The sequence below is a fragment of the Chanos chanos genome, chromosome 2, assembly GCF_902362185.1.
Source record: "Chanos chanos chromosome 2, fChaCha1.1, whole genome shotgun sequence".
Lineage (NCBI taxonomy): Eukaryota > Metazoa > Chordata > Actinopteri > Gonorynchiformes > Chanidae > Chanos > Chanos chanos.
Genome location: NC_044496.1, coordinates 28,515,236 through 28,543,026, shown reverse-complemented (window position 1 = coordinate 28,543,026; position 27,791 = coordinate 28,515,236). Strand labels below are relative to the sequence as shown.

Sequence of the window (27,791 nt, the reverse complement as noted above, 5' to 3'; positions counted from 1 at the left end):
CTTTTAACTGACAGCCAGAACATATGAACAGGCATCTCTGTGGGATGGCATCCAGTCAGGTCTCAGGACCCCAGAATACCCCCCACCCCACCCCAACTCCAGGCAGATCAGTGCACTGTGTGTGGGTGTGGGTGTAACAGCAGATGATGGCTGGGATATTCGGGGGCTGGTACTCCCCCCTTAAATCTTCACTTGTGCATGCTCCTTCTCTTTCCTCTTCTTTTTTTTATCCCCTCACAGAGACCTTGTTCTCCACTGCTGCTAGCATAGCGCAGAACCGAGAATTCTCATTGGCCAGAAGTTTGGAGGGTTCGTCAAACTCCACAACCTGTGTAAACAGAGAGGAAAGGGGTTGAGTGGTAATAATTAGCATTAGGGAGCTGGTCAGTGTGAAGGGAAGACAGATTCAAATACCATCAGGGCAAAGCTTCTGTCAAAGGTTTCAAGACATGCACACATCTCGTCTTCATTTTCATCAATATCAAATAGAAAATATGCAGGGAGCATACAGCTTACACTGCTTTGCTAATGACAGTTATCCTTTTTTTCCCTTTAGCTTTTTAAGTTCTATCCTTATAATTTAATGACTGGAAAGTATCTATCATTTCTCTCTTAATGACATGTCTTTTTTGTTTTTACATGTCTTTTATTGCTTTTTATAAAACTTTTATGATCAAAAGAGCAAACCCCAGTAAGTGCTGATTATCAGGCAGATCACTGACCAAACACTGTCAGCAACCGTCAAGAAATAACCAAGTGTGCAAGCCCACCGTCAGAGGAGGTAAAGAGATGCTCTAAACATCACTAAAGTCACTACAAGCTGCTAACACATAAACATACACACACACACACACACAGTACCTGTCCCTGGTTTAGCACCATGATGCGGTCACAGTTGAGTACAGTGTGCAATCTGTGAGCGATAGTGAGCGTGGTGCAGTCTTTAAACGAGGTTCGGATGGTCTCCTGAATCAGAGCGTCTGTCTCTGTGTCCATGGCCGCTGTGGCCTCGTCTAGAATCAGGACCTGAGAGAAGTGAGAGAGAGGATGAAATTTATGTCCTTCACCTTGTCTCACTAAGCAGAGGACATTTGACAGATGATCAGCTAAATTCTCTCTCATACATGAGGGAGACATAACAAGGAGGAGAGATTTAGAGACTGGCTAATCCCATTCCAAGAGGGGATGGTGCGTTCGCAGAACGAGAGAGGATTCCCAATTAATTCCTTTAATCGCTCAACCATACAACAGAAATCCATATGCACACCAGGAATGAGTTTGAGATGGAGTGTTAGAGGAGAGACTCACTTTGCATTGTCTGAGAAGAGCTCTGGCCACACACAGTAGCTGTCTCTCCCCCACTGAGAAATTTTCTCCATTCTCTAGCACCTCTGACTCCAGCTTCAAAGGTAACAAGGACACCTGGAGGAGGAAAACAGAGAAGTAAACAGAGAGGGGAAATACAGAGGAGAGAAAGAAACACAAAAAACAACAGAGAGAAAGAGAACAAGAGCGGAACAGAGATGTGTGTGTGTGCGTGCGTGTGTGATATAGAGGCAGGGGTAATTTAAGACAGGTGAGAAAGACTGAGTGGTCATTGAAGCGTAACCAAGCAACCCTGTGGTGTGTGTGTGTGAGAGATCCTCTGACACCATGATTACATCCTAATTCTCTAGGCCTGACACTTACACACTCCTTCATGTGTGTCCTGTCCAGCGCGTCCCAGATCTGCTCCTCTGAGTACTGGTTAAAAGGATCCAGATTAGACCTGCAGCAAATGACACAGGCCTCATCGTTTGATATATATACACACACACATACATACATACATACATACATACATACATACATACATACATACATACATACATACATACACACACACACACACACACACACACATATATATATATATATACATCCACATTCACACTCACTGAACGCTAACAGACAACTGCTTTACAACCTAACTCTGCATATAACAATGCTACCAGAACTGAATACAATGCCTATACACAGACAGTAATGTGGAAGTGACCATGCTAAAGGATGATCTGGACTAAAGGAAAATCTGGATTTTTAATAAACTGCACTCTGGGACTCACTTCTACAAGTTTTATGTTTTTACATGCATTTATAAAGCTGAATGTTACCATCAACCTTTACAATTTTACAGTATGTATCTGTATTATTTTAGAGCATTGTAAACAAGCAGCCATCTCAAGCTGTATTAAAAGACAGCACTGTTGAATTCAAAGCCAGAGGTGGTCAACTACAGAATTTACTGTTAATTGATGAAAACTGGTTAAAGCCAAATCATCACCCAAGGTTCCCAAAGGTTTCTTTAGAGAAAACCCTTTTTTTTTTTTTTTACCAAAAGAACACAACAGCACCCCCACCTGACAGTCCCACTGAACAGCACTGGTTCCTGTGGAATGATTGACAGTTTGCTGCGCAGGTCAGCTAGGCCAATGTCACAGATATTAATGCCGTCAATCTTAATGGAACCACCGCATGGTTCCACCAATCGGAAGAGGACCACGCCCAGAGAAGACTTGCCTGTGGAAGAGACATGTGGAAGTGTAAAACCTGGTAACATTACACACACAACATTTGTACAATCTATTTGTATTACCCTCTAAGAGAGTCAGATGATAACTGTGCTTTTGGCCTATACATTGATCAGAACACTTTATCAAAGCCAGTGATTTTATTGAATGTTTTTTCTTTCTGTCTTGTGAGGATAATTTAGATGTTGTGTACAGAGTAAAATGCTCCTCTGAGATGGAGCACAGGGAAAAGAAGAGGATGTTCTCACCTGAACCAGTACGTCCCACAATTCCCACTTTCTCTTTGGGTCGTATGGTACAGGACAGTTTCTTCAGAACCAGGGGTAGGTTCTCACGGTACCTCATTTCTGTCCCGTCAAATACCACCTCTCCTTCCTGAGGCCAGTCTGGCGGGGGGGCTTTGTTCTTAATGCGCGCTGGAGCCTCCAGAGTCAGGGACTGGACACACAGTCAGACAGAGTGTTTCATTCAGAGAAATGACGGTCAGACAAAGCGTTTCAAACGGAGAACTCAGACAGTGTTTCGCACAGAGAAATCACAGACAGACAGAGCGTTTCACACAGAGAAATCAGAATCAGACAGTGTTTCACACAGAGAAATCACAGACAGACAGAGCGTTTCACACAGAGAAATCACAGACAGACAGAGCGTTTCACACAGAGAAATCAGAATCAGACAGTGTCAGAATCAGCGTTTCACACAGAGAAATCAGAATCAGACAGTGTTTCACACAGAGAAATCACAGACAGACAGAGCGTTTCACACAGAGAAATCACAGACAGACAGAGCGTTTCACACAGAGAAATCTGTGTCAGGCAAGTTTAGAGGCAGGCAGGTTTGGTACCTGGATGTAGTGGTCAATTCGTTCCACGGCTGTGAATCGGGCCTCGGTCTCAGAGGCCAGACGTACAGTAAACTGGAAAAGCCCTGTGAGCTGTGAGAGAGAGAGAGAGGCAGACTGTCAGCTCCACTGGGTTACAGCCAGTAAACAAAACTCATTTCAGTCGCATTTATGACAAACAACACAGCTAAAACTCTGAACACACGGATGGCAGAGGGATTGAAAAAGTGGATGAAAAGATGAGTAAAAAAGAGCCTGGGGAATACATTCAAACAAAATACAGAATGGACAGAGTTTTTTCTTCCAAACCTGTCCCCCTCAGAGTTCTCAGAAATGAGAGCATGCGGCAAAACAAGTCATGAAACGCGGACTGTGTGAGACCAGGTTTGGTCTCTGAAGCTGAGGCCCGTGGCCTCCTGCTCTCACCTGGACGGCGTAGGATATGGCCAGCCCAGCGTAGGCAGGCGGGATGCTGCCATGCATCAGGACTATCATTAATGCCGTAATACTGATCAGAGCCACGCTGATCACGTCCAGACGCACCGCCAGCCAACGCATGGCACAACTGAACAGGTAAAACGGAGCCTGGTTCTGGTCCAGGAGCTCCTGGTACCTACAAAACAGATCATGTTTCATACACTCTAGAAACCCGGTTACAAACATTACACTACACAATACACAATATACTAACTCTCCAATCACACATGAACCCTGAATTTATTTCACTTAGATTTTACTGTGAAAGAATAAAAGTGTCTAATTACGGATAAGGATGAATCAGTGGAGAAAGACATGAATAATACAGAGGGAAACCAGTACCATAATCAGCCAATAATTTAAACCAGTAATGTAACAGAGAAACCAGTAATGTAATTAAAACAAGACAAAATATCAGAAACTGAGGTTTGATACATTATACCAGTTTTGTTAAATGAAACAAACTACCTAAACTGAAGCTAACTGTAGAAAATCAAATAACTAAACCACTGACCTACAGTGATCAACTAAAGTAATTCACTAAACCAACTAAGCAGCTATAGGAAACTAATGAACTAAAGTAATGAACTAAAGTGAAGTCAGAGACTAAGTGCAGTGAAGCTGCAGAACTGTTGTGGCTTATAGCAGGAGCAGAACTGACCTTTGGAGGAACTCGTCTCCTTTGCCGTAGGCATGCACGGTGGTCAGGCCCTGAATGCTCGACGTGATGTGTGAGAGGAAGGGAGAGTGTGTGATGTTGTCCAGACGCTTGAGCTCTCGAATAAAGACGCGTGACACAACGTGAAGTACGGTGAAAAGAATGACCAACGGTCCCACCGCCACCAAGAACCATGGGAAAACGCTGCCAATGACACCCAGACAGAAGAAGACAAGGATGACGTTCTGCACAAACATCTCCGCCTGGAACGGCAAACGCGTATCCACTGGGAAAAGAGAGCAGACGGGAATCAGAATAGCAGTAGTGAGGCAGGTGGAGATAAAAAAAAGGACAAGAGGAGAAAGATAACAGAGGAACATGGGTTAGACAGGAATAACAGAGAGAAAACAAGAAAACAGAGAGCAAAAGATGAAAAGCACCATTCCTGGCTGTTTAAAAATGTTGACTGTTTTTCAGCTGACTGTAGTGAGTATGGGAGACACCGAATCTGCCCTTACCTTCATCCATGTCCTTGGAGAATCTGTTAAGGACGCGAGCGGTGGGTGTGGTGTCAAAGAACTTCATAGGGCTGCGCAGAATCCTCCGGAAGAGCTCATCATGAAGCTTTGAAGATGCCCGCAGTGTACCCTGGGAACAGACCACACAGAAACTCTTACAAAAACACTGTGGAATAAACACAGCCAGACACCATGATCAGGATTAAAAAAGAGAGCAGAGTCAAACTATCACACACACACGCACGTGCACAAACACACATAGACACATACACACACACACACACAAACACAAACACAAATTCGTCTCTGCCAAGTACCTCCCCTAATGACTAGTCATTATTCCAGATATTTCTGAATGCTGTATGTTCACAGATCTACGGCAAATGGTGAAGCCGACCATTTTTCCCGGGCCTTCATCAATCCCTAATGCTAATGGTGCTAAGGAAAAGGCAATGTCGCCATATCTTGACACTTGATATCTTGGTATGTTTGGGATGGTAAAATGCCTAGACTCAGATAAATGAATTTAAATTACCCAAAGACAAAGGAGGTATGGCTCTACCAAATCTGAGGGAGAACTAGTTTGGTAAACATTACCCAGTAAGATGGGAAAAAACAGAAACTCACAAAGTCAGAGTCTGTTGCGAGATACAGGACTGACTTTATCCTTTGAAACCATGATGGACTGAATAACTTTATTTACGCTGAAAATTTGGTCAGTTAGTGATAACGAAGTGAGAGTGATAATATAGAGAGAAAGAGGAGAACCTTGAGTTGGATTAGTTTTCACTCTCGATTCAAACTGATCCAAGATTCAAAACGGAGCATCATTAAATGTATTGACAAAGGGGAATTTAAGAGCTTTCTGGCTCTGAAAGAGAAATATGACTCTTTATGCTCTACAGATTAAGATTATATTTAAGACATGAAAAAGAAGCATTCTTTTAAAATAAATTGCATAACAGGAGCATAAACAGGGATCATTTCTCAAATAACCGTGTGTAAAAGACAGTGCACTCTGTAGGGATATGACAGAGGTTCTGTTGTGGAGTCACACGCACCTGCAGGCTATTCCACGAATCTTAGCTCCCCCACACACACAAAACACACACACACACACAACTTTCCAATAGGAGTGTCCCATGGCTGTTCTCTAACTAAGTGATGACCAAGTTAACTGAAAAAGTGTGCTTCGTGGAATACCCCCTACTGAGCTATTTACTCATAGCCAGTCAGGAAAATATTACTAGGAACTGCTATAAAACACAACTCTCTAATCAGGGACACAGGCCAGACACTGTTCAAGAAATCTTTAGATTTGAACAACCGGCACACATTCGAGGAGTTGAAGGATACTGTTTTTGAAAGGAACCGGGAGAAATGTATTCCCTGTCCATTAGGAAAAACAGTGGCTGTTTATGGTGATTGTGAGGACAACTATATGAGTGCATTCATCATGTGACTGAAAAATATACAACCGGTAAAAAGTTAGGGTTATGTACAACTACAAAAAAAACTACAAAAAAACCCTGAAATTGAAGTGGACAAACACCACGGGAGAGGGAGAGGGATACAGAGACAGACAGATATTCAGACAGACATGGAGTCAAACAGGAAGACAGGTGACTCACCTTGACGAAGATGACCCCACGCAGCAGTTTGAGGAGGAGCATAACGCCCATAGACAGTGTGTAGATGGCCGCGTAGTGTTGCATCATGGGATTGTCACGCATGCTCTCACTCAACACAGAGCTATTACCCACCAGCACTGAAGTATTCTACACAAAGAGAAACACCACATGATGTACTGCTGCACCCCAAGACACACAAACACACTTATACACACACACACACACAGGTGTATACAATACAAACACACACTAGTTCACACATTATATTCAATGAAGACTTATATACTTTAAGTCTTTATACATACATATATTTGATGAGATGACTGATTCTCAGTCATGCATGATTCTCATTTAAACCCACAAGTTCTGTGCTCTGGGTGGTTCAACCATGGCACAGGGCAAAGGTCAGATGGGATGAATGAGAGCCTGTAGACCAGGTTACACATGGACACTTAAGGGTGTGCATTTCTATAGAACTAGGTCGTTGAGGTGGTGTTCTGTAGTTGTGCCTGCGTGTGTGTGTGTGTGATTGTGTGTGTGTGTATATGTGTGTGTGGTGTGTAAATGTACATGGTGTGTAAAAAGTAAACTTGTAAACAGACAAACTCAAGGCAAAAACAGTCTTGGGCTTAGTGTCAAGACAGCTTACTAACAGAAAAGGATCATGGGTATAACGACAAAGGTGACTTTGTACTTTTTCATGTGCTGGTGCGCTGCTACATGAGACATGTGTCTCTCTAATCTCAGCTTGTCAGTGATTTATGACTGGGATTATTCTTCTCTTGTTAGACAGACAGTTGGAAAGTCTCAGTGTGTGATGTGGTTTACTTGCACTAAAATTAATCAATTTATCACCGGTTGAAACATAAGACAAAATGAGTTCCTTTGTTTAAAACATGATTAACAGATGCTACTTATGATGTTCATGTGTCCTAATGTTTGCTTTTCTTTTGCAGTGTTTTTTATTCATTTGTTCATTTATCTCATCAATAGCCAGATGAACTCTCATTCTCTAAACAATGACACTGAAACCACAAGCACTGTCTCCAGTGTAATCTACCAATGAGTCAAAGCAGCAAACAAAGCAACCCAAAACTTACACAAAGGACATTTACACATGAAATATTTAAACAGCCCTCTCTCCTTACACCCGGTCTCAGAGCTATTCAGCATCTCCTCCAAAGTGCACACACACACACACACACACACACACTCAGCCTGACATCAATATTTCAGTCCATACCATGTTACCCAGCTGTAAAAGAGCACATTGATTAGTTAACCTAGCCCTTCCTCATGTGCCTTTATTTAACATAATAACCTCCCCAGGAGTGACAGCTGTCTCTCTATATGTGCAACCGTCAGCCCTGGTCCAGGAGAAAGAGAAAAACTGACTACGTTACACACTGACTGATGTGGCCGCAAGCAATGCTTGTTCAAACTCAAACACAAAGTATTCAATTCTGCATGTCACTTCACACAGGGCAAGGTCTTGGCCATAGCTTTGTTTTTACGCTGTCATTAAAAACATTAGTCTTCCCTCTTAAAGAATAAGTTTATATGTGAAAGAGAGTGGAGGTTTCACTGGAGTGCGACTGTTGAGTCTTTTCATACATACTGGGCTAGTTTTTTTCACTCTACAAGATTCATTCAGGAAAAAACTCAGGTTCTCAAAGCCCCAGAGAGCGTCCCTGTCCCCCACTCACCCCGCTGCCCTGTTTGATCCAGTAACTCAGCCACCAGTTACTGAAGGCAGTGCTGCCCACATTGAGGATGAAGAGGGTCAAGATGAAGAGGAAGACTGGCACTCCGCCCAAAGCCCTGATGTACACACTGTACACCGACCAGGGCACAGAGCCACGCCCCTGTTCCTCAACCTGCATCAGCTGACCTACGGACAGAGAGACAGACAGACAGACACAGAGAGAGATTTCAGATAAGCACTGGGTTGTTGTGTATGTCTTTTACGATAAGTGACAGTATGGTATAGTTGTTTGCTATCAGAACAAGGCCTAAGGTTGACAGACTCTGGTCTCTCAATAATGTATGATGTAAAGTTTTCTGACAAGCCCATCTCTGAGCTGAGACAAGACACGTGTGAAACTGTCTCTATGAATATTATGACCGATTATGAATAAACTTACTAAGGCGGTTGTTTCATATTAAGCTACACTGTCTGACTTTTTCTTTTGTTGTTTTGAATTGAACAGTTGTTGTGTAGTGTAGATGCTGAGAGTCTAATGTACCACTGTCTTTAGCAGGGGGCTTCTCCTTTTTCACAGAGCCAGGCTTGGACGTCTCCGGAGGCTTTTTCAGAGAGCTGCCTGATGACTTGAGCGGTACCTGCAAACACACACAGGCTCAAATCAATGAACTTTCAATGACACCTCCATCAACACGGAATGGGGATGGTTCCCACTTCATACATACGTAATAAAAATGGTATTTCTATTTTAATCTTTCTTTCTCTTTAAAATAAAGACTATGCATTTAAAACATTCCTTTTATTAACTTAGCTTTTGGCTTACAGGAACACCACGTGACCCGGCACTCACAATCTGTCTCACCTCGATGACCGGAGTGTCTCCCAGCTGCAGCGCGTTGAACATGGCAGCGTAGTCTCCGTTCAGATTCATCAGTTCCTCATGAGTGCCCTGCTCTGTGATACTGCCTTCTCGCATAAAGATCACCTCGTCACAGTCCACCAGATACTGCACACACATACACCACATACACTGTTACACACACTATACACTACACACATACACCACACACACTGTTACACACACACACACACACACACACACTACACACATACACCATACATACTGTTACACACACACACACACTGTACACATATACACCACACATAGTGTTACACACACGGTACACTACACACATACACCACACACACTGTTACACACACACACACACACACACTACACACATACACCATACATACTGTTACACACACACACACACTGTACACATATACACCACACATAGTGTTACACACATGGTACACTACACACATACACCACACACACTGTTGCACACACACACACACACACACACACACACACACACTACACACATACACCATACATACTGTTACACACACACACACTGTACACATATACACCACACATAGTGTTACACACACGGTACACTACACACATACACCACACACACTGTTACAAACACACACACATACACTACACACATACACCATACATACTGTTACACACACTATACACTACACACATACACCACACACACTGTTACACACACTATACACTACACACATAAACCACACACACTGTTACACACACTACACACTACACACATACACCACACACACTGTTACACACACGGTACACTACACACATACACCACACACACTGTTACAAACACACACACATACACACTGTACACATATACACCACACGGTACACATATACCAGGTAAACTCTTACACACACATGCTGTACATATATATACCATACATACTGTTAAACACATACACTTTAAGGGGCTGTAATACAGAGCTCAGTCCAGGCTCTGTTCTCATGTCCCCTCACAATGAACATTCAATTAATGATAGTTCAGTTAGGACCAAATCAACTTTCCATTTGCACATGTCATGTGATTTCACTCTGCTAACAGGGGTTAGCACAAAATTAAGTAAAGGACACCTCTCATGTTCTTCTACATGTACTGGTAATTAAGCTGTCTCCCAACATGTTTTTTTTTTCACTTCTTTTCAGTTTACCTTTTCTAGTAGTTAGCCTGCATACCGAACTCTGGTTCTCCACTCATGACTTCAACACAACACACAGACAATGTGCTGAGTTCTGGCCAAAACCCTGGCCTGTCCCTCAGATAGCAGTGTGTACCTGGAGCTGATGAGTGACAAAGATGACGGTTTTGCTGCGTAGCTGTTTCCTGATGGCATTGTTAAAGATGTGGTTGCCGACGTGGGCATCCAGGGCACTGAGCGGGTCGTCCAGAAGATAGATTTCTCTGTTACTGTACAGGGCACGTGCCAGGCTGATCCGCTGCCGCTGCCCGCCACTCAGGTTGGCACCACGCTCTCCAATCTGAAGGCCCAGAGGAAAGAGATCAATTCAACTTTTTTTAAAGGGATAAAAATATGATTACTATGTCATCTCTGATTCTGCTTTATGAAAGGTGGTTTTACAAGCAGGACAGTGCTCTGTGATTTATAGGGTAGTCACACTTCCTTGTCACTAAGGTAACAGGTTCTGGATGAAGCTTTGAGAGGAACATCTGGTTTCTATTCATACACTGTAATACTACACATTCGCTTGCAGAGTTGCTGATAAATGTGATGCATTGGAGATACTGTGACAATCTATCCATGCACTGAATATCTGGCTAAAGTGGTTTTCCTGCCCTGGGCCACTGTCCAAGTCTTGAGAAATAATGCATGTATCCAGAGATAAAATACCCTCTGGCACATACGCGGCTTAAACACAGAGTGGTTCCAGTATAGTGGTGGAAGATTGCCACCAAGCCTGTACCTCAGTCAGGTCAGCGTTAGGGAGGATGGCCATGTCTGGTCTCAGACAGCAAGCACTCAGAACTGCCTGGTACCTGTGAGAGAACACAAAAGAGTATGAATAAAAAGACCGAACTGAGATTACAGAAACATTACTGTCTCCCTCACTGTCTCACTCTCTCACTGTCTCTCTCAAAGTCACATTCAAAAAAGACAGCTGTCTGTAAAAAAGCTTTTTCATTCTACCTTCATAAAACACTCAAGACATCTGCGAGTGTGTTCATCGCTTTTCTGGTTGGCTATAGAATATTGCTAATCTTAGTTTTCCATGTCTGCATAAACTGTCAGAGAAAAGGCAAAAGCTACCAATATGGTATTGCAGGAATAAACAATGGTCAAGTAAAACGATAAACTATCTACAGTATGTCTCTCAAAATCTGCTCTCTCCTATACTGCAATATACCACTTACCTTACACTAAAACAATTGTCCATCACTCTCTCTCTCTCCAGATCTACATGGCGTGGTTCTGCCACACAACAGTGAGATTAACATTAAGACATCAGTGAAGATGTTTGGACTCTCAGATTTTTGTTTTAAGTGAAAACCATTGAGGATACCATGCAGTGTCACATAACAGGAAAAAAACCTTATAATGTGTGTGTATGTGCTCGGCCGTTTTGTCTGTCTGACCTCTTTTCTGCCCTTCACTTCTAACTCCTAAACACACTCGGGATCCGCTCTGTCTCTTATGTACTGATGCAGAACAACATAACCCACATCGTTAAATCAAAAACACTGTGTCACACTCGCCGGTTACATTTTCCTTTAGCAGAAACCCATTCCCACTCATGACCACGTCTGTGCTCACTTTACTGAAAGGACAGTGACTGCTGAAGTGGCACTGATTGTTAAAGCTACGAAAAGCAAAGCTCATAGGTCAGTGTCTATCTGTAAAGTGAATTAATCTGCTTATATGGCTCACTAAGGGAAAGTAAAGTGCTTTATCTGCATAAGTGCCTGTCAAACAGATTCAACCCAATGTTTCAGAGGCATCAGACAGCACAACAAACGAACAAACAAAAGGAGACGTGGTCCACAGTTCTTCTCCATTTACAGACAGTGTAGCTTAAAGTCATAGCTAAGTATTTAAATGAACGCCAATTCGCTCCTTTAAATTAAACGGAGCATTTGAAGGACGTAGAAGAGAAGCTATCCGTCCTGAGGATGTTTGCAGCCTCTTGTTTCTCACGCCGGTCCCTGTGCTCACCTCTCTTCTTCGAAGTCTTTCCCGAACAGGATGTTGTCACGCAGTGAGGCATTGAGGATCCAGGCCTGCTGAGCCACGTAGGCAAAATCCCCGTTCACTGCCACTGTGCCCTCCAAGAGAGTCATCTGAGAAAAAATATAAACCCAACCATGAAAACAACACAGTTGTCCAGTTTGGGTTACCCATCCATAATCAAACCCTGAAACCAATTTGGGCAAAAGAAAACAGCAACGCAAAGTATTAAAGCGTACTTGTCCAAGAATAGCAGAGATTAGAGAGGTCTTCCCACTGCCAACACTCCCACAAATACCCACCAGCTTCCCCTGAAAAGCAGATCAGAATCAACACTGTTAAAATGGTGTGGTTTTCCCCCTTCACACCAGAAATACCTTCTACATGCCCTCATTTGTCACCTTAATACATCAGAAAACACTTAAAGCATTTTATAAGGGTTTATTCCAAAGCTAAACATGGTTTGAGAAACTACCTAGCTACAGTGTGCACTGGAGTTACAAGTTACTGTCACTTATAAATACAGACACATGCAGACCTCAGAATAGAGGAGAAACTCTTTACAACCAAGGAGGATAGTTTAAACATTTTCTCCAGATGTGGGATTTCACATCTTGCATAAACCATTTAGATTTTGTCATTGTGATTTCGTCATTGAGCACTGGAACATTCACAGAGAATCACATGATGTCACCAGTGCACAGAAGTTTAAACCAGTCAGGTGAACTGTAATAGTTTACAGTATCACAGCTATAGGAGTGAATCTTGTGTAAACCTTTTGAATGGTGAGATCGATGCAGTGCAGAGTTCTTTGCAGTCGCTGGCTGATGGTGGGAATGCGGAGAGTGGCGTCTTCAGGGCTGGGGGGCATGTCTCCTCCCCCATCCAAGAGCAGCCGACCACCTCGTTCATCTGACATCCCACGATTCCCAGCTTTCTTCTCCTTCTGGTTCTTGTATCCCTTTCTGTGGCCCATACCGACACAGGGGGTCCCGCGTGGTGTGGGCTGGGCGCTGTGACCTGCTGTTTCCCATGCCAGACAAGCACCTGTCATCTCCACGGCAACGTCAGGATTCCGAGGGCACTCCCTTATCATCTCCACCTCCTCCATCAGGAAAAGACTCTGAGGAAACGCCAGAGGCCAAAATGCATCACCAGAGAAAGATTTCACAAGCACCTTTTTTCAGGACTTTGATTTCTTCTCAGACTCTCATATTTACAACCAATAACTTCTCTGAGATACCAGCCAGTCAGCATTGGTATTCCTAAAGAGCCAGAAGAGGCAGAGGAGGTTTTGGGAGGGAGGTTTTGAGAGGGAGGTGCATGAGACAGTTCTGAGAAGAAAGAGGAGAATCCCTCTCTCTGCCTGTTCAGCACATTCCCTGGAGCCATCCAGATATAGCTGACCAAACACACACTGGTCTGGCTCTGGGGTACCACCTGGTTCAGACAGGGAATTAAAACTAGACCAGGGGCCCCCTGAGGACACACACCCGTCTGCTGCCTACAGAGGTCTGGATAAACAGGCCCAAATCAAACAGGAGAATCTGGTCCCCTCAGAAACTGGGCCAGAGTATACCGAAAGAATGACAGGGGAACGAGGTAGAGGGAGAGAAAAAAGGAGAGCAATAGTGAGAAGGGTAGAGCATGATGTTGAGGAAGAGAAGGAGCTAGATGAAAAAATACAACGTACAGATACACATCCCTTGCTGTCTAGAGAACACAGATGTCACTCACCTTGAATCTCTCCATGGCAACGGAAGCTTCAGAAAGCGACTTCACAGAGAAGGGTGTAACTTTAAGTGCAAATGTCATAGCATTGAAAACTGTCACAACTGTAAATGCCTGAAAAAAAAAACAGCAAAATTTAGCATAACTCTTTACATCGACCAGTGCATCTAATGCAAAAGATTTGCCACAACCCAGATGGATCCAACCACACTCAATGTACCTGAGCAGCAGTGAGGTCATAACCTAACAACATATGAGTGGAGAATGTCGCCACACTGGCAATCACCACAACGATAGGGGCCACGCCCACGGTGATACTCTGGAAGTATCCAGTTCTTTCCAGGATCTGCCTTTCTTCATCTCGAATTTCTTGGAACACACAGAACAATTATGTGTTGTGCATATTTGCAATACTATCAAACATAGTCTCTGTTTCCTCTCTCTCTCTCTCTCTCTCTCTCTCACACACACACACACATACATATAAAAAAGATCCAAAGAGGGCTTACTTTGCACAGCCTGAGAGAAAGCCTTCACCCAGGCATACATTTTGATGAACTTGATGTTGTTGAGGATCTCGTTCATCTTCTGGACGCGTCTGTCTGTCACAGTCACGCCCTTCCTCCTGAAGTACGCAGTCAGCCTTGAACTGAACATCTATAGCCACAGTGACAAAACAGTGTTATCACTTTGTACATGTCATCCCATTCAATGTTCTCAGTGGTAACTGATGTTAATAAATTCCAATGGAAGTATACACTGCAGACATTGTGTGTGTGTGTATGAGTGTCGTGTTTACTTGTGCTAGCCTGCTCACCATGGTGGGGTAGAACAGAATGAACACAGCAGATCCGAGAAGAGAGGTAGGGCCCAGTACATAGAGGTTATAAGCCATACCCAGTATGGCAATCAGAGGGCCGCCCGCCAGTAGACTGCCCACGGCTGCAGCCTCAAACATTCTCTGTCCGTCACTGGAGCACATGTTAATGAGCTGAGGAAGAGAGAGGCCACGGACTGCTGAAAACATCCATCTGCAATCTACTCATCACAGCTCTGCATTAGAACACTCAGCAGATAACGCTAAAAATAAACAGATCACTGTATCACAAGGGAAAAAATGTGGTTATGAGGAGAAATGTTCCGAAAGAAATAAATGGGATTATAATGTTAAACTGATCTGTCAAAATCCTTTGCTCAGAGATAAAAAAAACAAACAAACAAACAAACAAAACTCCAAAAATAAACAAAAAAAGGACTTTAAGTAACTTTAGTATACATGCAATTATGTAGTTACAAGCAATGTTCAAAAGTTTTTGAGCTCAAGCCGAAGTCCAGTCTGAACTCTCTGAGGGTCCGGTCTGAACTCTCTGAGGGCCCGGTCTGAACTCTCTGAGGGCCCGGTCTGAACTCTCTGAGGGCCCGGTCTGAACTCTCTGAGGGTCCAGTCTGAACTCTCTGAGGGCCCGGTCTGAACTCTCTGAGGGCCCAGTCTGAACACTCTGAAGGCCCAGTCTGAACACTCTGAGGGTCCAGTCTGAGTCAAGTCTCAAGTCTCCAGAGTGGTTCGGCCAAAACAGCAGTCTTGTTTAAAGAAATTCCACTGCCTAGTTAATGTATCATATTTTGTAACAAATGAGGGTTTAGAAAAGCCAGGAGTATATGATAACTTCAAGATTGAGATCCTATGTCTGCAGGATACAGCACCAACAATGATGTCTTAGCCTTTCTGAGCATGCTACCATTAGCTAACGTTTATGTGACTAACCTCTCCAGACGTGTTTTTAAATGTTGTTTGAAATTGGAGGGAGCGGAGCCTGTATCCTTTTTTTCCTTGCATGCGTCACTGAGAAAGTACAGTTTAGCTCAGCTCATAAAACATGTCTTATCTAAATGTATCTGATTTTACCTATTTCTAATCGCTCTTTCCTACAAACGACTACAGATCATCATTCCTTCACCCTTCAACCAAGCCAAATTCTCTGTCTTCATTTCTGTTCTCTCTCTGTCCTTTCAGTTTCATGTCTTACCTCTCCCATGGATTTCTCGCGGACGCTACGGAGACGCAGAATCTTGTGGAATGCCATGGTGAGAATGCCACCCCTCAGGCGAGTGCCGGTGCGGTAGTTTAGCGCCCAGGTAAATGCCAGGGACCAGGACCGGATCATCTCAGTGGTCAACATGCCCAGCACCAACAGGAGGCCGTAGGGCAGGTCTGAGTCACTCTCCTGCGTGTACTCCAACAGCCGCTTCACCACAAAAGCCTGCGGAGGGGACGAGCAAGGGACGACAGGACACAGGACGCGTGACTGACACAAGCCAACATCCCCGTCGCCACACATCTTCATCACTAATGTACTACCACTGCCTTCTCTAGCACACTCATCATCCTCATCATGATCACCATCATCATCATCATCACCATCATCATCATCACAATCCAAATTCTAAGGAGAGAGACGCAGTCAAAGTAGTCTAGCTGCACCTTTCCATAATGCACAACAGCTAAGGCCTAAGAGACAGAAATTTTACTTCAACTTTAAAGAAAAGGCAGCCATTCTGAAACTCTGAATGTTTACCTTCAGTGGCCTGTTTCTCTACTTAAGATCCCTTGAAAAGAACAAGACAAACAATGAAAAAGGCTAACAGCGCCATTTTTTTGCAGACACATAAGAGATTGCTCACAAAGCTCATTCAGATTTGCATCTTTTTTTGTTTGTTTGTTTTTTTTTTGGTCTTTGTTTGCATTTGGTGGAGTTCGACATTTTACCTAGAGTCACACCAGGGTTGGGGTACAGGGCGAGGACGCAGTTTTGTTTAAAATACCTGAAAATTAATATCAGTTGTTTACAGAGGAATAGAGAGAGGACAGAAGCAAGGTAGAAAAAAACAGTACTATAACCACAGCTATGGACACACCATTTCACAGACAATTAAGTACATCCACACACACACACACACACACACACACAGAGACACACACACACATCCACACCATCCTTCAAGTCATGCATTTATGCTTTCATGGTTATTCACAAACAACGCAGCATCAGCAAACCAACATGGTTGAACTCAACACTATATTTTATTTTAGAAGGGATTAAAAATAAATAAATAAAACAAGAAACCTTGGGAAATTGTTCTTATTGACTGAGAAATATCCATTCAATACATGTTCACGTGAGAACAAGGAAAAAAAAGAAAAAAAGAAAAGAAAAGAAAAAACAAGGACCCAAAAGCACGATTCTGGCATAGAAGAAAAAGTAGAAAGGCTCTCTTTGCATTCAGATCAGTCTTTCTCGTTTGGTGGAATGAGTCCTTGCTAATTGCTTGGGTCACTGTCCACAGTGGTTCAGATCCAAACCGTAGGTGTGGTACTTAAACACTTGCCATTCTCTGCTCCATGTTTGGTGAATAGGCAAATAGGGTTTTTTCATTTTTATTTTTTTTAATGAAGGGAGTGGGGCATGAAACCCCCAAGACCATGTCCAGAGAAAGGATGAAAAAATCCACTTAGTTAAAGTGCATCAAAAACAGCTTGTGAACCTGTGTGTGATTCCTCCAAATACAGGGAGGGTACCAGTCCAGAGAAAACATGTACATGGGAACAAATAAAGTCCGATTTCCATGGTGATCAGTGGTGCACTCTGACCTTAAGTGACCCCTGATAGTGAGGGAGGTCTGGTGAACAGTCCATTTGGTTTACGGAAGACTGTAGAGAGCAGTGACAAACTGTCTGATAAAAACTCACATCACAGAAATACGCTGGGTAGATATCTTCCTGACCTTTGACAGCTGGATCATTTAGAAATGTGTGTGTGAGAGAGAGAGAGAGAGAGGGAGAGACAGACAGACAGACAGACAGACAGACAGAGAGAGAGAGAGAGAGAGAGAGAGAGAGAGAGAGAGAGAGAGAGAGAGATAATGACAGGAAGAGAATGACCAACTTTTGATCCAGCCCCGCGTAATAAAGATGCCCTTACCTCACAGGCTTTACTTTCCCGCGGCTGCTCTGTCTGTTTCACGTTCTATTTCTCTCCGCAGATATTTTGGACACCCTGTGGAGTCTAAAGAACAGTCTCTGTCACATGTGCCTGCCGTGGGTTGGCAGCAGGTGTGGGCACACTGTCCTCCTCCATCACAATCTCACCCAATCACATTCCTCAACACATCTCCCCTAACCACTAGCACAAAATACCTAAACATGCTTTACCTGCAAGTCATTGGTGTTTCAGTCTATTTTGAGTCTGTTCTATTTTAGTTTAGCAAGTTTTATACAAAGTGTGAATGCTGTCCAGTTCAGAATTGTGGAATTGGAATTACCCATATAGCTTTTAAATGAATAAGAACTAAATTTAAAATAGTTAAAAAGAGCAGATTTTAGGAGACTCTGGAGCATGAGACCAGCTGCCCAACACACAGAGGGACAGTGACAAAAACTCTCCTTACAGAAACGTGTCTGGTTAACCTATCCCCCCACCCCCCCAAACACAAACCCAACCAAGCATACAGAACCCAACGCCCATCAGGGCAAAGCCAAGGGGACAAACCTAGACCAAGATTTATCCCATGTCCACACTCAGATAAGGGAAGTGAAGTCTGGGGACCAGAACGATTTCCAATTTCCAGAAAAAAAAAATTGGTTTGGATAGCACAGTACAGAGAAAATAAATCAAAATAAGAAATAAGAACAAAAAATATAAAGGCTATGAGAAAGCAATAAAACTATCCAATTGGAACAAAGTATTGATATGTTTAAGGGAAACCGCTTTCATTGTAACGTCTTGAAGAACTGCTCTGGTCAGGTAATTAAGCTGATGGGGTCGAGTCCGTTAACCAGGGAGAAAACATATAGCAGCAGTTCTGTCTAAAAGCACCGAATAACACTTACACTGGCCTGGACCCTTACGGCTGAAGTGAAGGAAAAAAAAGACTTCAGTGTGACTGGTTTTGCTCTTTTCTCACTTTGTGGCTACGTTTGCTTCATCCGGCAGTAAGCAGGCAACTGTTTATAACCTTGGTATCTGTTCTCCAAGACACAAAAGGGGGAAGCGAACGAAAAATTGGGCTGAAGCAGGCTACAAAAGTCTCAAGAGGGTTAAATGGGAGGCTGCGATAGAAGGACAAGCCTCTCTGCTTAACAAAAACATCTGAACAGATCTGCTATCGGTCAACAGAGACAACACGTATGGGGAGAAACATCTACAGGACCAAATTATAACAGTGTTAGGCCTCAAGTCTTACTATGAGTGGCATGCAGTAGAAGGCATGCCAGTTACATTCACAATTTGTAACGGTTTGTTGTTTGTTTGTCACTAAACATGAAAACATGTACAGCGCCCTCTTCAGTGCAAACAGAGCACTTTGTCCAAGTAAGACTTTAGACCTGAGACTCGCATGATTTTGTTTCATCTGAAAACCCAGCGGTTGCACTAGGTGCACAGCGGTTCCACCACTGACCCAAACTACTGAATTTATAAGATTTTGGTTAAGGCACTTTATTTCAAATGAAGAAAAAAACAAAGGACTTCATTTAGACTTCAGATTTGCCTGTCACTCTAGAGTAAAAAGAAAGGCAGGGAGAGACACCTGTTCTGTTACCCTCAGCAAAAACGACTGGCAGTGGCTCAGACTCTAGAAGTGCAGCCTCCGTAGGAGAGTCTGACACAGAGTGAGCTTTCGATGAGGGAAAGAGAAGAGAGATTATAATCCCTTTTGCCCCTTCAACACACTCACCTTCACATTACAGCTGGAGGGGGCAGATTAGGGAGGAAAGGAGGAACCCTCCTTGCCACAGGAAAGACTTCAAGAAAAGAGAGGGAGATCAAAAGTGACAGATACAGAGAGAGAGGAACAGAGAGAGAAAGAGAGAGAGAGACAGAGGAAGGGAGGAAGATGATGAGATGGTATTACTTACTGGGCCACTGAAGCCAGCGAGTTGTGTGATCATGAGACAGAGGATAGAGAGGAGCAGCCTTGTGCGACAAAACGTCCAGACCGCTTTGTGGAGGGATGCCTGGTCCCCATTAGCCCTGTATTCATCCTTCCACAATCCTGCCAGCCTACACACACACACACACACACAGAAAACAGAACTGACTAGAAGTTCTTTTGATAAACACGTGAAACTATGGCGTTATGCATTTCATGTCTGATTCTGTGAGAGGGTCATGAATGTTTTCCGAAGAATAATCTAATGCTAAACTGCAGCACTTTAGTGGGTCCTGTCCAGTTTAAGTACAATTTCCAAGAAAAAACTTCATACAGAGTTACTTTACATTCATTGACTCCTACAGTATCAAAAGTACTTGTCAGAGGGCGCTGGTTTCGTGGCTGTGTGTTACAGAAGCACTCTCAGAGTGAGGTGGAGAGTGGGGAGTGTGTTTTATGGGGACTGACCGGCGGTGGTTTGTCTCACAGCTCTCCCACTGGGACACGGCCCAAATGTCCTCCAGAAAAAGGTGTCCCTTCTTATGGGCGCTGACGGCCAGTGGAGTCAACCAGTTAAACGTCAAGAAGGAAAACAGCCCAGCATTGTCCACCGGATGCTGATGCCTGTGATGATCAAAGAAGACAAAGGCAAGTGGAAGAGTGATTTTTTTGTTTTTTCCACTGTGATGGAGACTTTGAAAGGCTGATTTGGTGGTGCTAAGTGAAAAGGTGAGAGTGTGGAGAAGACAAGGCGTCCTGTCAGAGGACCTACTTGCTGGTGGAGCGGAAGGGCTTCAGCACGCAGACGCTGTGGTGGTATTTACTCCTCCCTCCTTCATCCTGCAGCTCTTTACCACGAGGAATATGCCGCTCCTCTAGAGGGAGGCCTCCCTCTGCTCTAGCAGCAGTCTCTAATGCATCCTGAAAGAGAGAGGGAGAGAGAGAGAGAGGGAGAGAGAGAAACAACCGTCATTACACTCTAGCATGACACAGCGTTCTCAGTTCTTGTTTTTGTGTTGAGCAGGATGCTCTGCTGATGGCGGGGAGTGAGAGCAGACCTGCTCTGTGTCAGCTGTCTGCTGTAAGGGTCTCAGGGGCACAGGGCAATCAGCTGACCTGTCTGCCCATTGGAGAGTCCACCGTAGACCACAGTCATAAGACCAGCTACCCATAACATAAACACTCTCACACTGCATAGATGAATGTCTCGTGTTGAGCAAAAATTCCCCCGAGTAAGCACACACACACACACACACACACCATCGTGCACATGCTCACACATGCACACAGAGTCATTCTCGCCCCTTTGACCTGTTTCTCCTCAGGAATATGAGGTTGAGAAGAGTGTATGGGAGTAGTGGACGTGCCTGTGTGCTGGTCATGCGTGTGTCCTCTATGAGTCCATGCAGAACTGCCCTGAAGCATCTAACAGAAAAACATCCTTCCTGCTTTTATTAATAAGAGCCCCAAGAATATAAAGACTTTATAAATGCATCCCACACAGAGACAAAAATATCCTCGTCACAGAAACACTCACGCACACTCTCACTGACACACACGCTCCCACATTCCCATGCACAGACACATGAGTTCACACACAAAAAGACAAAATCAAGTGTTAATTACAAGCAGTGGAAAGACAAAGTTGGTTTGAGTTTTGGCCAGCTGACATAACAAGGACCTTTCCCCATGGCGACCATTCTCCATGGAAAGCACTGCTTCTGAGAATCGTGACCAATGACAAAACTAAAGACTCAGACCACTCAGTGTGTATCTGTGTGTGTTTGTGTGTGTGTGTGTTCTAAAGCAGGAGGCATATGAACAGGGCTGCTGGGATTAGCCCTGTGGAAGGAACACGATGTAAAGGGAACAGTCTGTGAAAAATCCCCACACTGACAGACTGAAAGCCAAACCGACCATCTTTAAACACTACACGATGACACAGATTCATTCTCATTAAGACACATCCACTTTAATCAGGATACATTTCCATGTTACGCAAGTCCCAGTGTTAAGGCAGTGCTCTGCTTTTCAGTTTCATTCGCTGCTTTGTGGAGCTTGAAGATTTCCAGATCTTTCTCAGAAATCTCGAGACCATTTTGCAGGCTGTGTCAGTCTTTGTCTGCTCTGCTCAGAGAGCTGACTCTAAATGGATTAAAAAAAAACAGACTGCAGGATGCTGTGTGTATGACTGAGAGATAAATAATTCAATGACATTAGCAGACACATTTTACTATGGTGGAGTGAAACAGCACAGGTCACGACGGCAGATTCACACTCTATCTTAACTTTAGTGTATATACAGTATGTGCAAGTGTGTGTGTGTGTGTGTGTGTGTGAGTGTGAGAGAGAGAGAGAGAGAGAGAGAGAGAGAGTTATGTAATTGTAGTGGTATTTTTGTGTTTTGGTGGGAAAATGACTCTTTTGCCCTCAAGGAAAAACATGGGTATTATATGACCACAGAGGAAGAACGTGACATCAGTTAACTTCACGTGCCAACCCTTTTTCTCTCTCCCTTTCCCTCTCTCCCTCCCTAAAATCTTTATTTTAAGATTTTGTGTGCAAATAACACACAAGAAAATCGACCCTGACTAACACATTTAGTCACACGTATAAAATCAATTAAATTACATCCAGAACTGTTAAGTTGATTAAAAAAAGCTTGTCCCGAAGTCTACAAAAAAAATGTTCAGCTTTTTGGAGTCAGCCGAACGCACATCCATCCGCCGGCAGTTTAGTAATTCTGTCACGAGTCTCCTTGAGCACCGTAGGCTGAGGAGGTTCCCCCGCCTTCTGCAGTGAGAAAGCAAGGGACAGAGGAGGAACTATCTAGAACCCTCGAGACTAACAGTCACATTCACCGTCTACCAGCAGAATTTTCCACAGAAAAAAAAAATCAACCCTGATAAAAGAGAAACAGAGGACAACCTTGACACAGATTGCAGGGACCAAAGACATCATTCAAAGTAGAGACATGAGAGAAACAATGACAAGACTAGCAAATTAACTGGGAAAAGGAATGAAATGTGAATATCTAGCTGATCTGAATGAAAAAGGCTGGCAAAATGCCTGCTATGGACTACTAGACAGTGCTACTGGACACGTGTAAGACACTCACTGCACCTCCCAGGACTACTTCTCACGTTTTCTAAATGCAATCACGTTGCACTGAAGCAAAGCCATTCAGAGGGGCTACCAGCCTATTGGTTGCCAAAGCTGCTGTATACATCAGTGGGAAAACAAGCATGCTATTGGCAGAGTTCTCAGAGTGGGAGGGATCAGATTATGTAAACAATCCAAGCTTGTGAGCACAACCAATCAGCTGCTCAACACAAAGAGTATTAAAGAAGAAGGGAGGTAGGAAGGGAGAGAGAGAGAGAGAGAGAGAGAGAGAGCGAGCGAGTGAGAGAGAGAGAGAGATGGGATAGCAGAAAAAGACAAAGAAAAATTGAGAGAACAGAAGTCCCTCACCTAACATGCTGACAAATCGCTGACGGGGAGAGACAGAGGGTAAAAAAAAAAAAAAGCGGTAACACAAAGGGCTCAGGGCTCTGTCCAAACACAAAACAACAGCTGTTACCCTGAGAATCAAGAACTGCTACGTGTTCAGAGTGACCATAAAACCCAGACAAACACACACCTCTGTTTTCACCGAACCCAGACAAACACACACCTCTGTTTTCACCTAACCCAGACAAACACACACCTCTGTTTTCACCGAACCCAGAGAAACACACACCTCTGTTTTCACCGAACCCAGAGAAAAACACACCTCTGTTTCACCGAACCCAGACAAACACACACCTCTGTTTTCACCGAACCCAGACAAACACACACCTCTGTTTCACCGAACCCAGACAAACACACACCTCTGTTTTCACCGAACCCAGACAAACACACACCTCTGTTTCACCGAACCCAGACAAACACACACCTCTATTTTCACCAAACACAGTCACCTGTAAAAAAAAAAAGAAAAAAAAGAAAGGATGGCTCTATGGGATAAAAAGAAAATCCCGGCCAAAGTACATAAACAACAATACTGACTGAAAAACTGGGAGAGCCGACATTCTCATAGTATAAAATATCACATTTCCATGTCTACAGTGTCAGTGATATACAGAACTGATGGAGTTTTGATCTATGGCATTTTCCACAGGAACATGCAAGGTCACCAAAGTCTCTTTTTCCATCTTGAAGTCTCACTGCGTTAGTGACAGTGTTTACTCTGGGTGTTAAAATGGTGCTTTATGGCTGGACCTGCGCCCACACAGAGACGCAGTCACAAAGCACAAACACAGTTACAATCAGAAGGCACTGCGCTGGGTTTCAACAGAAATTTAAGGACATGGATTCTTCCAGCAAAAACGTCAGTACATTAACAATTTCAGCCAGGCGTAAAGCTAGCATGCTTCACTGTCATCCCAACAAAGACCGATCTTTTCCCAAACACAGGAGACGGACATACACTACAGGTACCGATAAACTGACGCGGTCTGGATACACACTGGTTAAGTTCAGTGCAAATCAAATATTGGTTCTTTTTCAAGACATCCCATGCTAATGAGGCCAGTCAAATGGCCGAGATTTCCACCCCCTCATTGCATTATCAGACACTCTGATATTTGTGTGCACTAAGTACTAAGACTCCCCTGCAGAGAGAGAGTCAGAGAGAGAGAGAGAGAGAGAGAGAGAGAGACTTTTCAGCCAACCTAATCTGTGTTAAATGAAATCCACAAGATCATGAAGGTTGATGACATAAGGGTGAATTTTTATTCGGAATGCAGAACTGAGACATTAAATTAGGAACTCAAGTCCATCATTGCAATAATGGTTAGACCCAACCATTTTGAAACATAACACACTGTGAGGTGTTTCACAGCCCTTCAGAAAAAAAGCAGAACATCAAGCCAGCTCCAAATGTAAAAAATACATAATTGCTTGGTATAGGATTATTTTAGAGCTGACACTTTTCTGAGACAACAAATATACTGTGACAACATGTGAAACAGAGCAAAGCTGCCATTTCCTAATGTCAAATATATCCACATCAACCACAACAATACATGTTCTTAAAGCACAGGAGAAGGACTAACCTGCACTTTTGAACGCTGGTAATGGTCAACGACTGTTTTGGGTAAAGTCTCTCTGGTCGGAACAGCCCTGTAAACAGGGCCAGAGGCCAGGCTGTCCTTTCCCAAATCATGCTCTTTCATCTTCTTCAACCAACATAGGACTTCTGGCTGCTGTTTCTGCTACACGGTAACTGGTCTGCAAAAAAACACCCCACAAAGTTTGAAGAACAAACATTAGCCCTGTGAGAAAGTAATGCCGTCTCCGACATAAACTGTTTCATGCATTAAAAGAACGCAAAATAATACTTTGGATTTGAGCATAGTCAACGGTTTTCGTTATAGACTACATATAGAGAAGGCTGGATAAGACTGAGTTATGTCATTGTTATCCAGAGGCGGACGAGTCTTGACTGAAATATCAGGGTACCACTCAATTCGAAATTCTAATTGATCAACGGAGGCTCTTCGTGCTGAGAAAACGACAACCTCGAACAGCTATGACACGTTATTGGTATATTGCTTATTAGCCGTCGTCACTTCTCTGATTTCTTAACAGTACTTCAGTTACCGTGAGTAACATCCCCAGCGAGAGTTTAGGACATTTAACATGTCCATATACCAATGTAAGGGTTGCGCAAGAGCTGCTCAAATTCAGTCGCCATTCAAAGCAGCGCGATTATTTCGTTGAGATGGAAGTCTGTCAGGCTCTCTCTCCACGCACATCCATTACTGTTGCAGTGACATATTCAGAATCCCTATGCGTCCCCTCGCGCACAAAAAAGGACACACAGTTCCGGAAGTATAAATGGATAAATACCAAATTTTTGCGGCGTTTCAGTCAACCTGTGCCTGTCTGACTAAATGGGCTGGCGAATTTGCGTCATCTGCTGAACCCGAATTAATCTAAATTTCTAAGCAGGCTCAATGTGTTAAAATCCAAACTACTCACTTAAACTACTGCCTAAGGTCTTGATAATTATTCGTCAGTAACGAAAAATAAGGCAAGAAGACAAGTCTGTCTTCAAATAATCTTCTGTCTTCAAATAACGCTGATTCAGTCGTCGAGACGCTTTTGGATTCATTTCTACACCACAGGAATTACAATACAGAATACACCTCTACATCACTAAATTCATAATGCTACATTCAGCCTACATGAAACCTTATGCAACTCTTTCAAACGGAGCATCTCCGCCGCGACGACTGACACGGTCTTTTCCACAGAGAGCCTACATAATTATAGTAGCCTCGTTTGCCTTGAAATGATATTAAACTTAATTTTCAGCTTCAGTCTTTAACAGATTGCCTATGTGTTGGTTATGATGCGTATGTAACGGAAGCATCCTCGTCAGTGACTTATCGGAGGATAATTAGCGACATGTACAAAGAGGAGGATGAGAGACGGGATGCCAGTCTTGTTCAAATATTTAGGCTATGGTTATTGGCAGTGCAGTCATGTTATTGTTTACTGAAACGATGCGCATCAAATCCTTTAGAATGACCTGTTTGTTTAAATGTTTATTTTAAGAGACTCTGTCATGCTGCGCCATTACATTTAGATTAATTATATAATTCAATAATTATTAAATTATTAATTTAATTATTAAGTATTAAATACAAATTGATTCACATACTTCAGTCTGTAGTTCAAAACCTATTTTCAAAGCATCGAGTCTCCCTAGCAACAGTTACCTGTGCGTCCTCGACAGCCAGCGGATCCTGAACGGCAACTGTAAGAAAACAACTCGTATTTAAAGCAGCTCTACCCAGTGATGTTCTTTGGGAAATGTAGTTTATTAAAACACGGAGACCCCGACGCAGACCCAGACCGACTCAAAGAATGGGGCAAGATACTACATTTCCCATGTGACATTGCGGCATGAGCTAGAAGATGCGTCAACCATATTTGTGCGTGTTCAGTTGCGTACAGAATTTGAAACGGTGTATGTTGAACACATTTTTAGTAATATGGGGCGTCATGCAAAAAGTGTATATTTCCTTGCGTTTCGTCAAATAACAAGGGAAATACTGGGAATACACTGTAGCCAAGTCGAGACAGCATAAAGACACTGTTGCTATGTCGATCCTATTTTTAGCTACAGAGGTGTTAGTCTGGGTTAAAATACATTACAACTGTATTTAGATTTAGATGCTTTTGGGTGAGCCGGGTAAGGCTTTCTTGTCTTCTATAATGAAGCTTTATCGTAAACCCTGTTTCAGCTGAATTTTCACTCTTGTTCTTCGAAGTGCACAAGGGTTTGAGGTAATTGAACACACGGTTCTGCTGACGTAACTGTACCACAAGACTGAGCAGTTTTCGAGCGCTCTCTAGTGATCCAAGCGCCTCTCTTCAACGGAAAATGTCTGTGTCGTTTAACATAAACCTACAAAGTGCATTTAACGAGCTTGCTTGTCTTGTTTCATACGCGTATCAAAGCAATGTGATATTGCACACGCTTAAACAGCCAAGTCCATATGTATACGGCGTAAATTTAACGGGCTGGGGAACTAATGCTTCGTGCGAGGATAATTTGATTTTGTATTATACTGGGCAGATAT

General features: G+C 43.3%; 1 protein-coding gene across 1 annotated transcript; it reads right to left on the bottom strand.

The window, feature by feature from the left end:
- Positions 1–226: 226 nt before the first annotated feature.
- Positions 227–26,951, bottom strand: abcc5 (ATP-binding cassette, sub-family C (CFTR/MRP), member 5). The gene is made up of 29 exons (XM_030794286.1): positions 26,925–26,951; positions 25,254–25,428; positions 20,930–21,078; positions 20,626–20,781; positions 20,144–20,288; positions 16,257–16,490; positions 15,047–15,220; positions 14,739–14,886; positions 14,450–14,598; positions 14,236–14,343; positions 13,274–13,621; positions 12,738–12,809; positions 12,487–12,611; positions 11,240–11,312; positions 10,592–10,795; positions 9,263–9,406; positions 8,942–9,038; positions 8,402–8,586; positions 6,696–6,842; positions 5,065–5,194; positions 4,550–4,832; positions 3,838–4,024; positions 3,415–3,504; positions 2,819–3,008; positions 2,400–2,559; positions 1,690–1,768; positions 1,309–1,422; positions 862–1,026; positions 227–328 (listed from the first exon to the last, which is right to left on the bottom strand). The coding sequence occupies exons 2-29, from the start codon at positions 25,371–25,373 to the stop codon at positions 227–229; spliced, it is 4,278 nt and encodes a 1,425-aa protein (XP_030650146.1). The 5' UTR covers positions 25,374–25,428; positions 26,925–26,951.
- Positions 26,952–27,791: the final 840 nt, after the last annotated feature.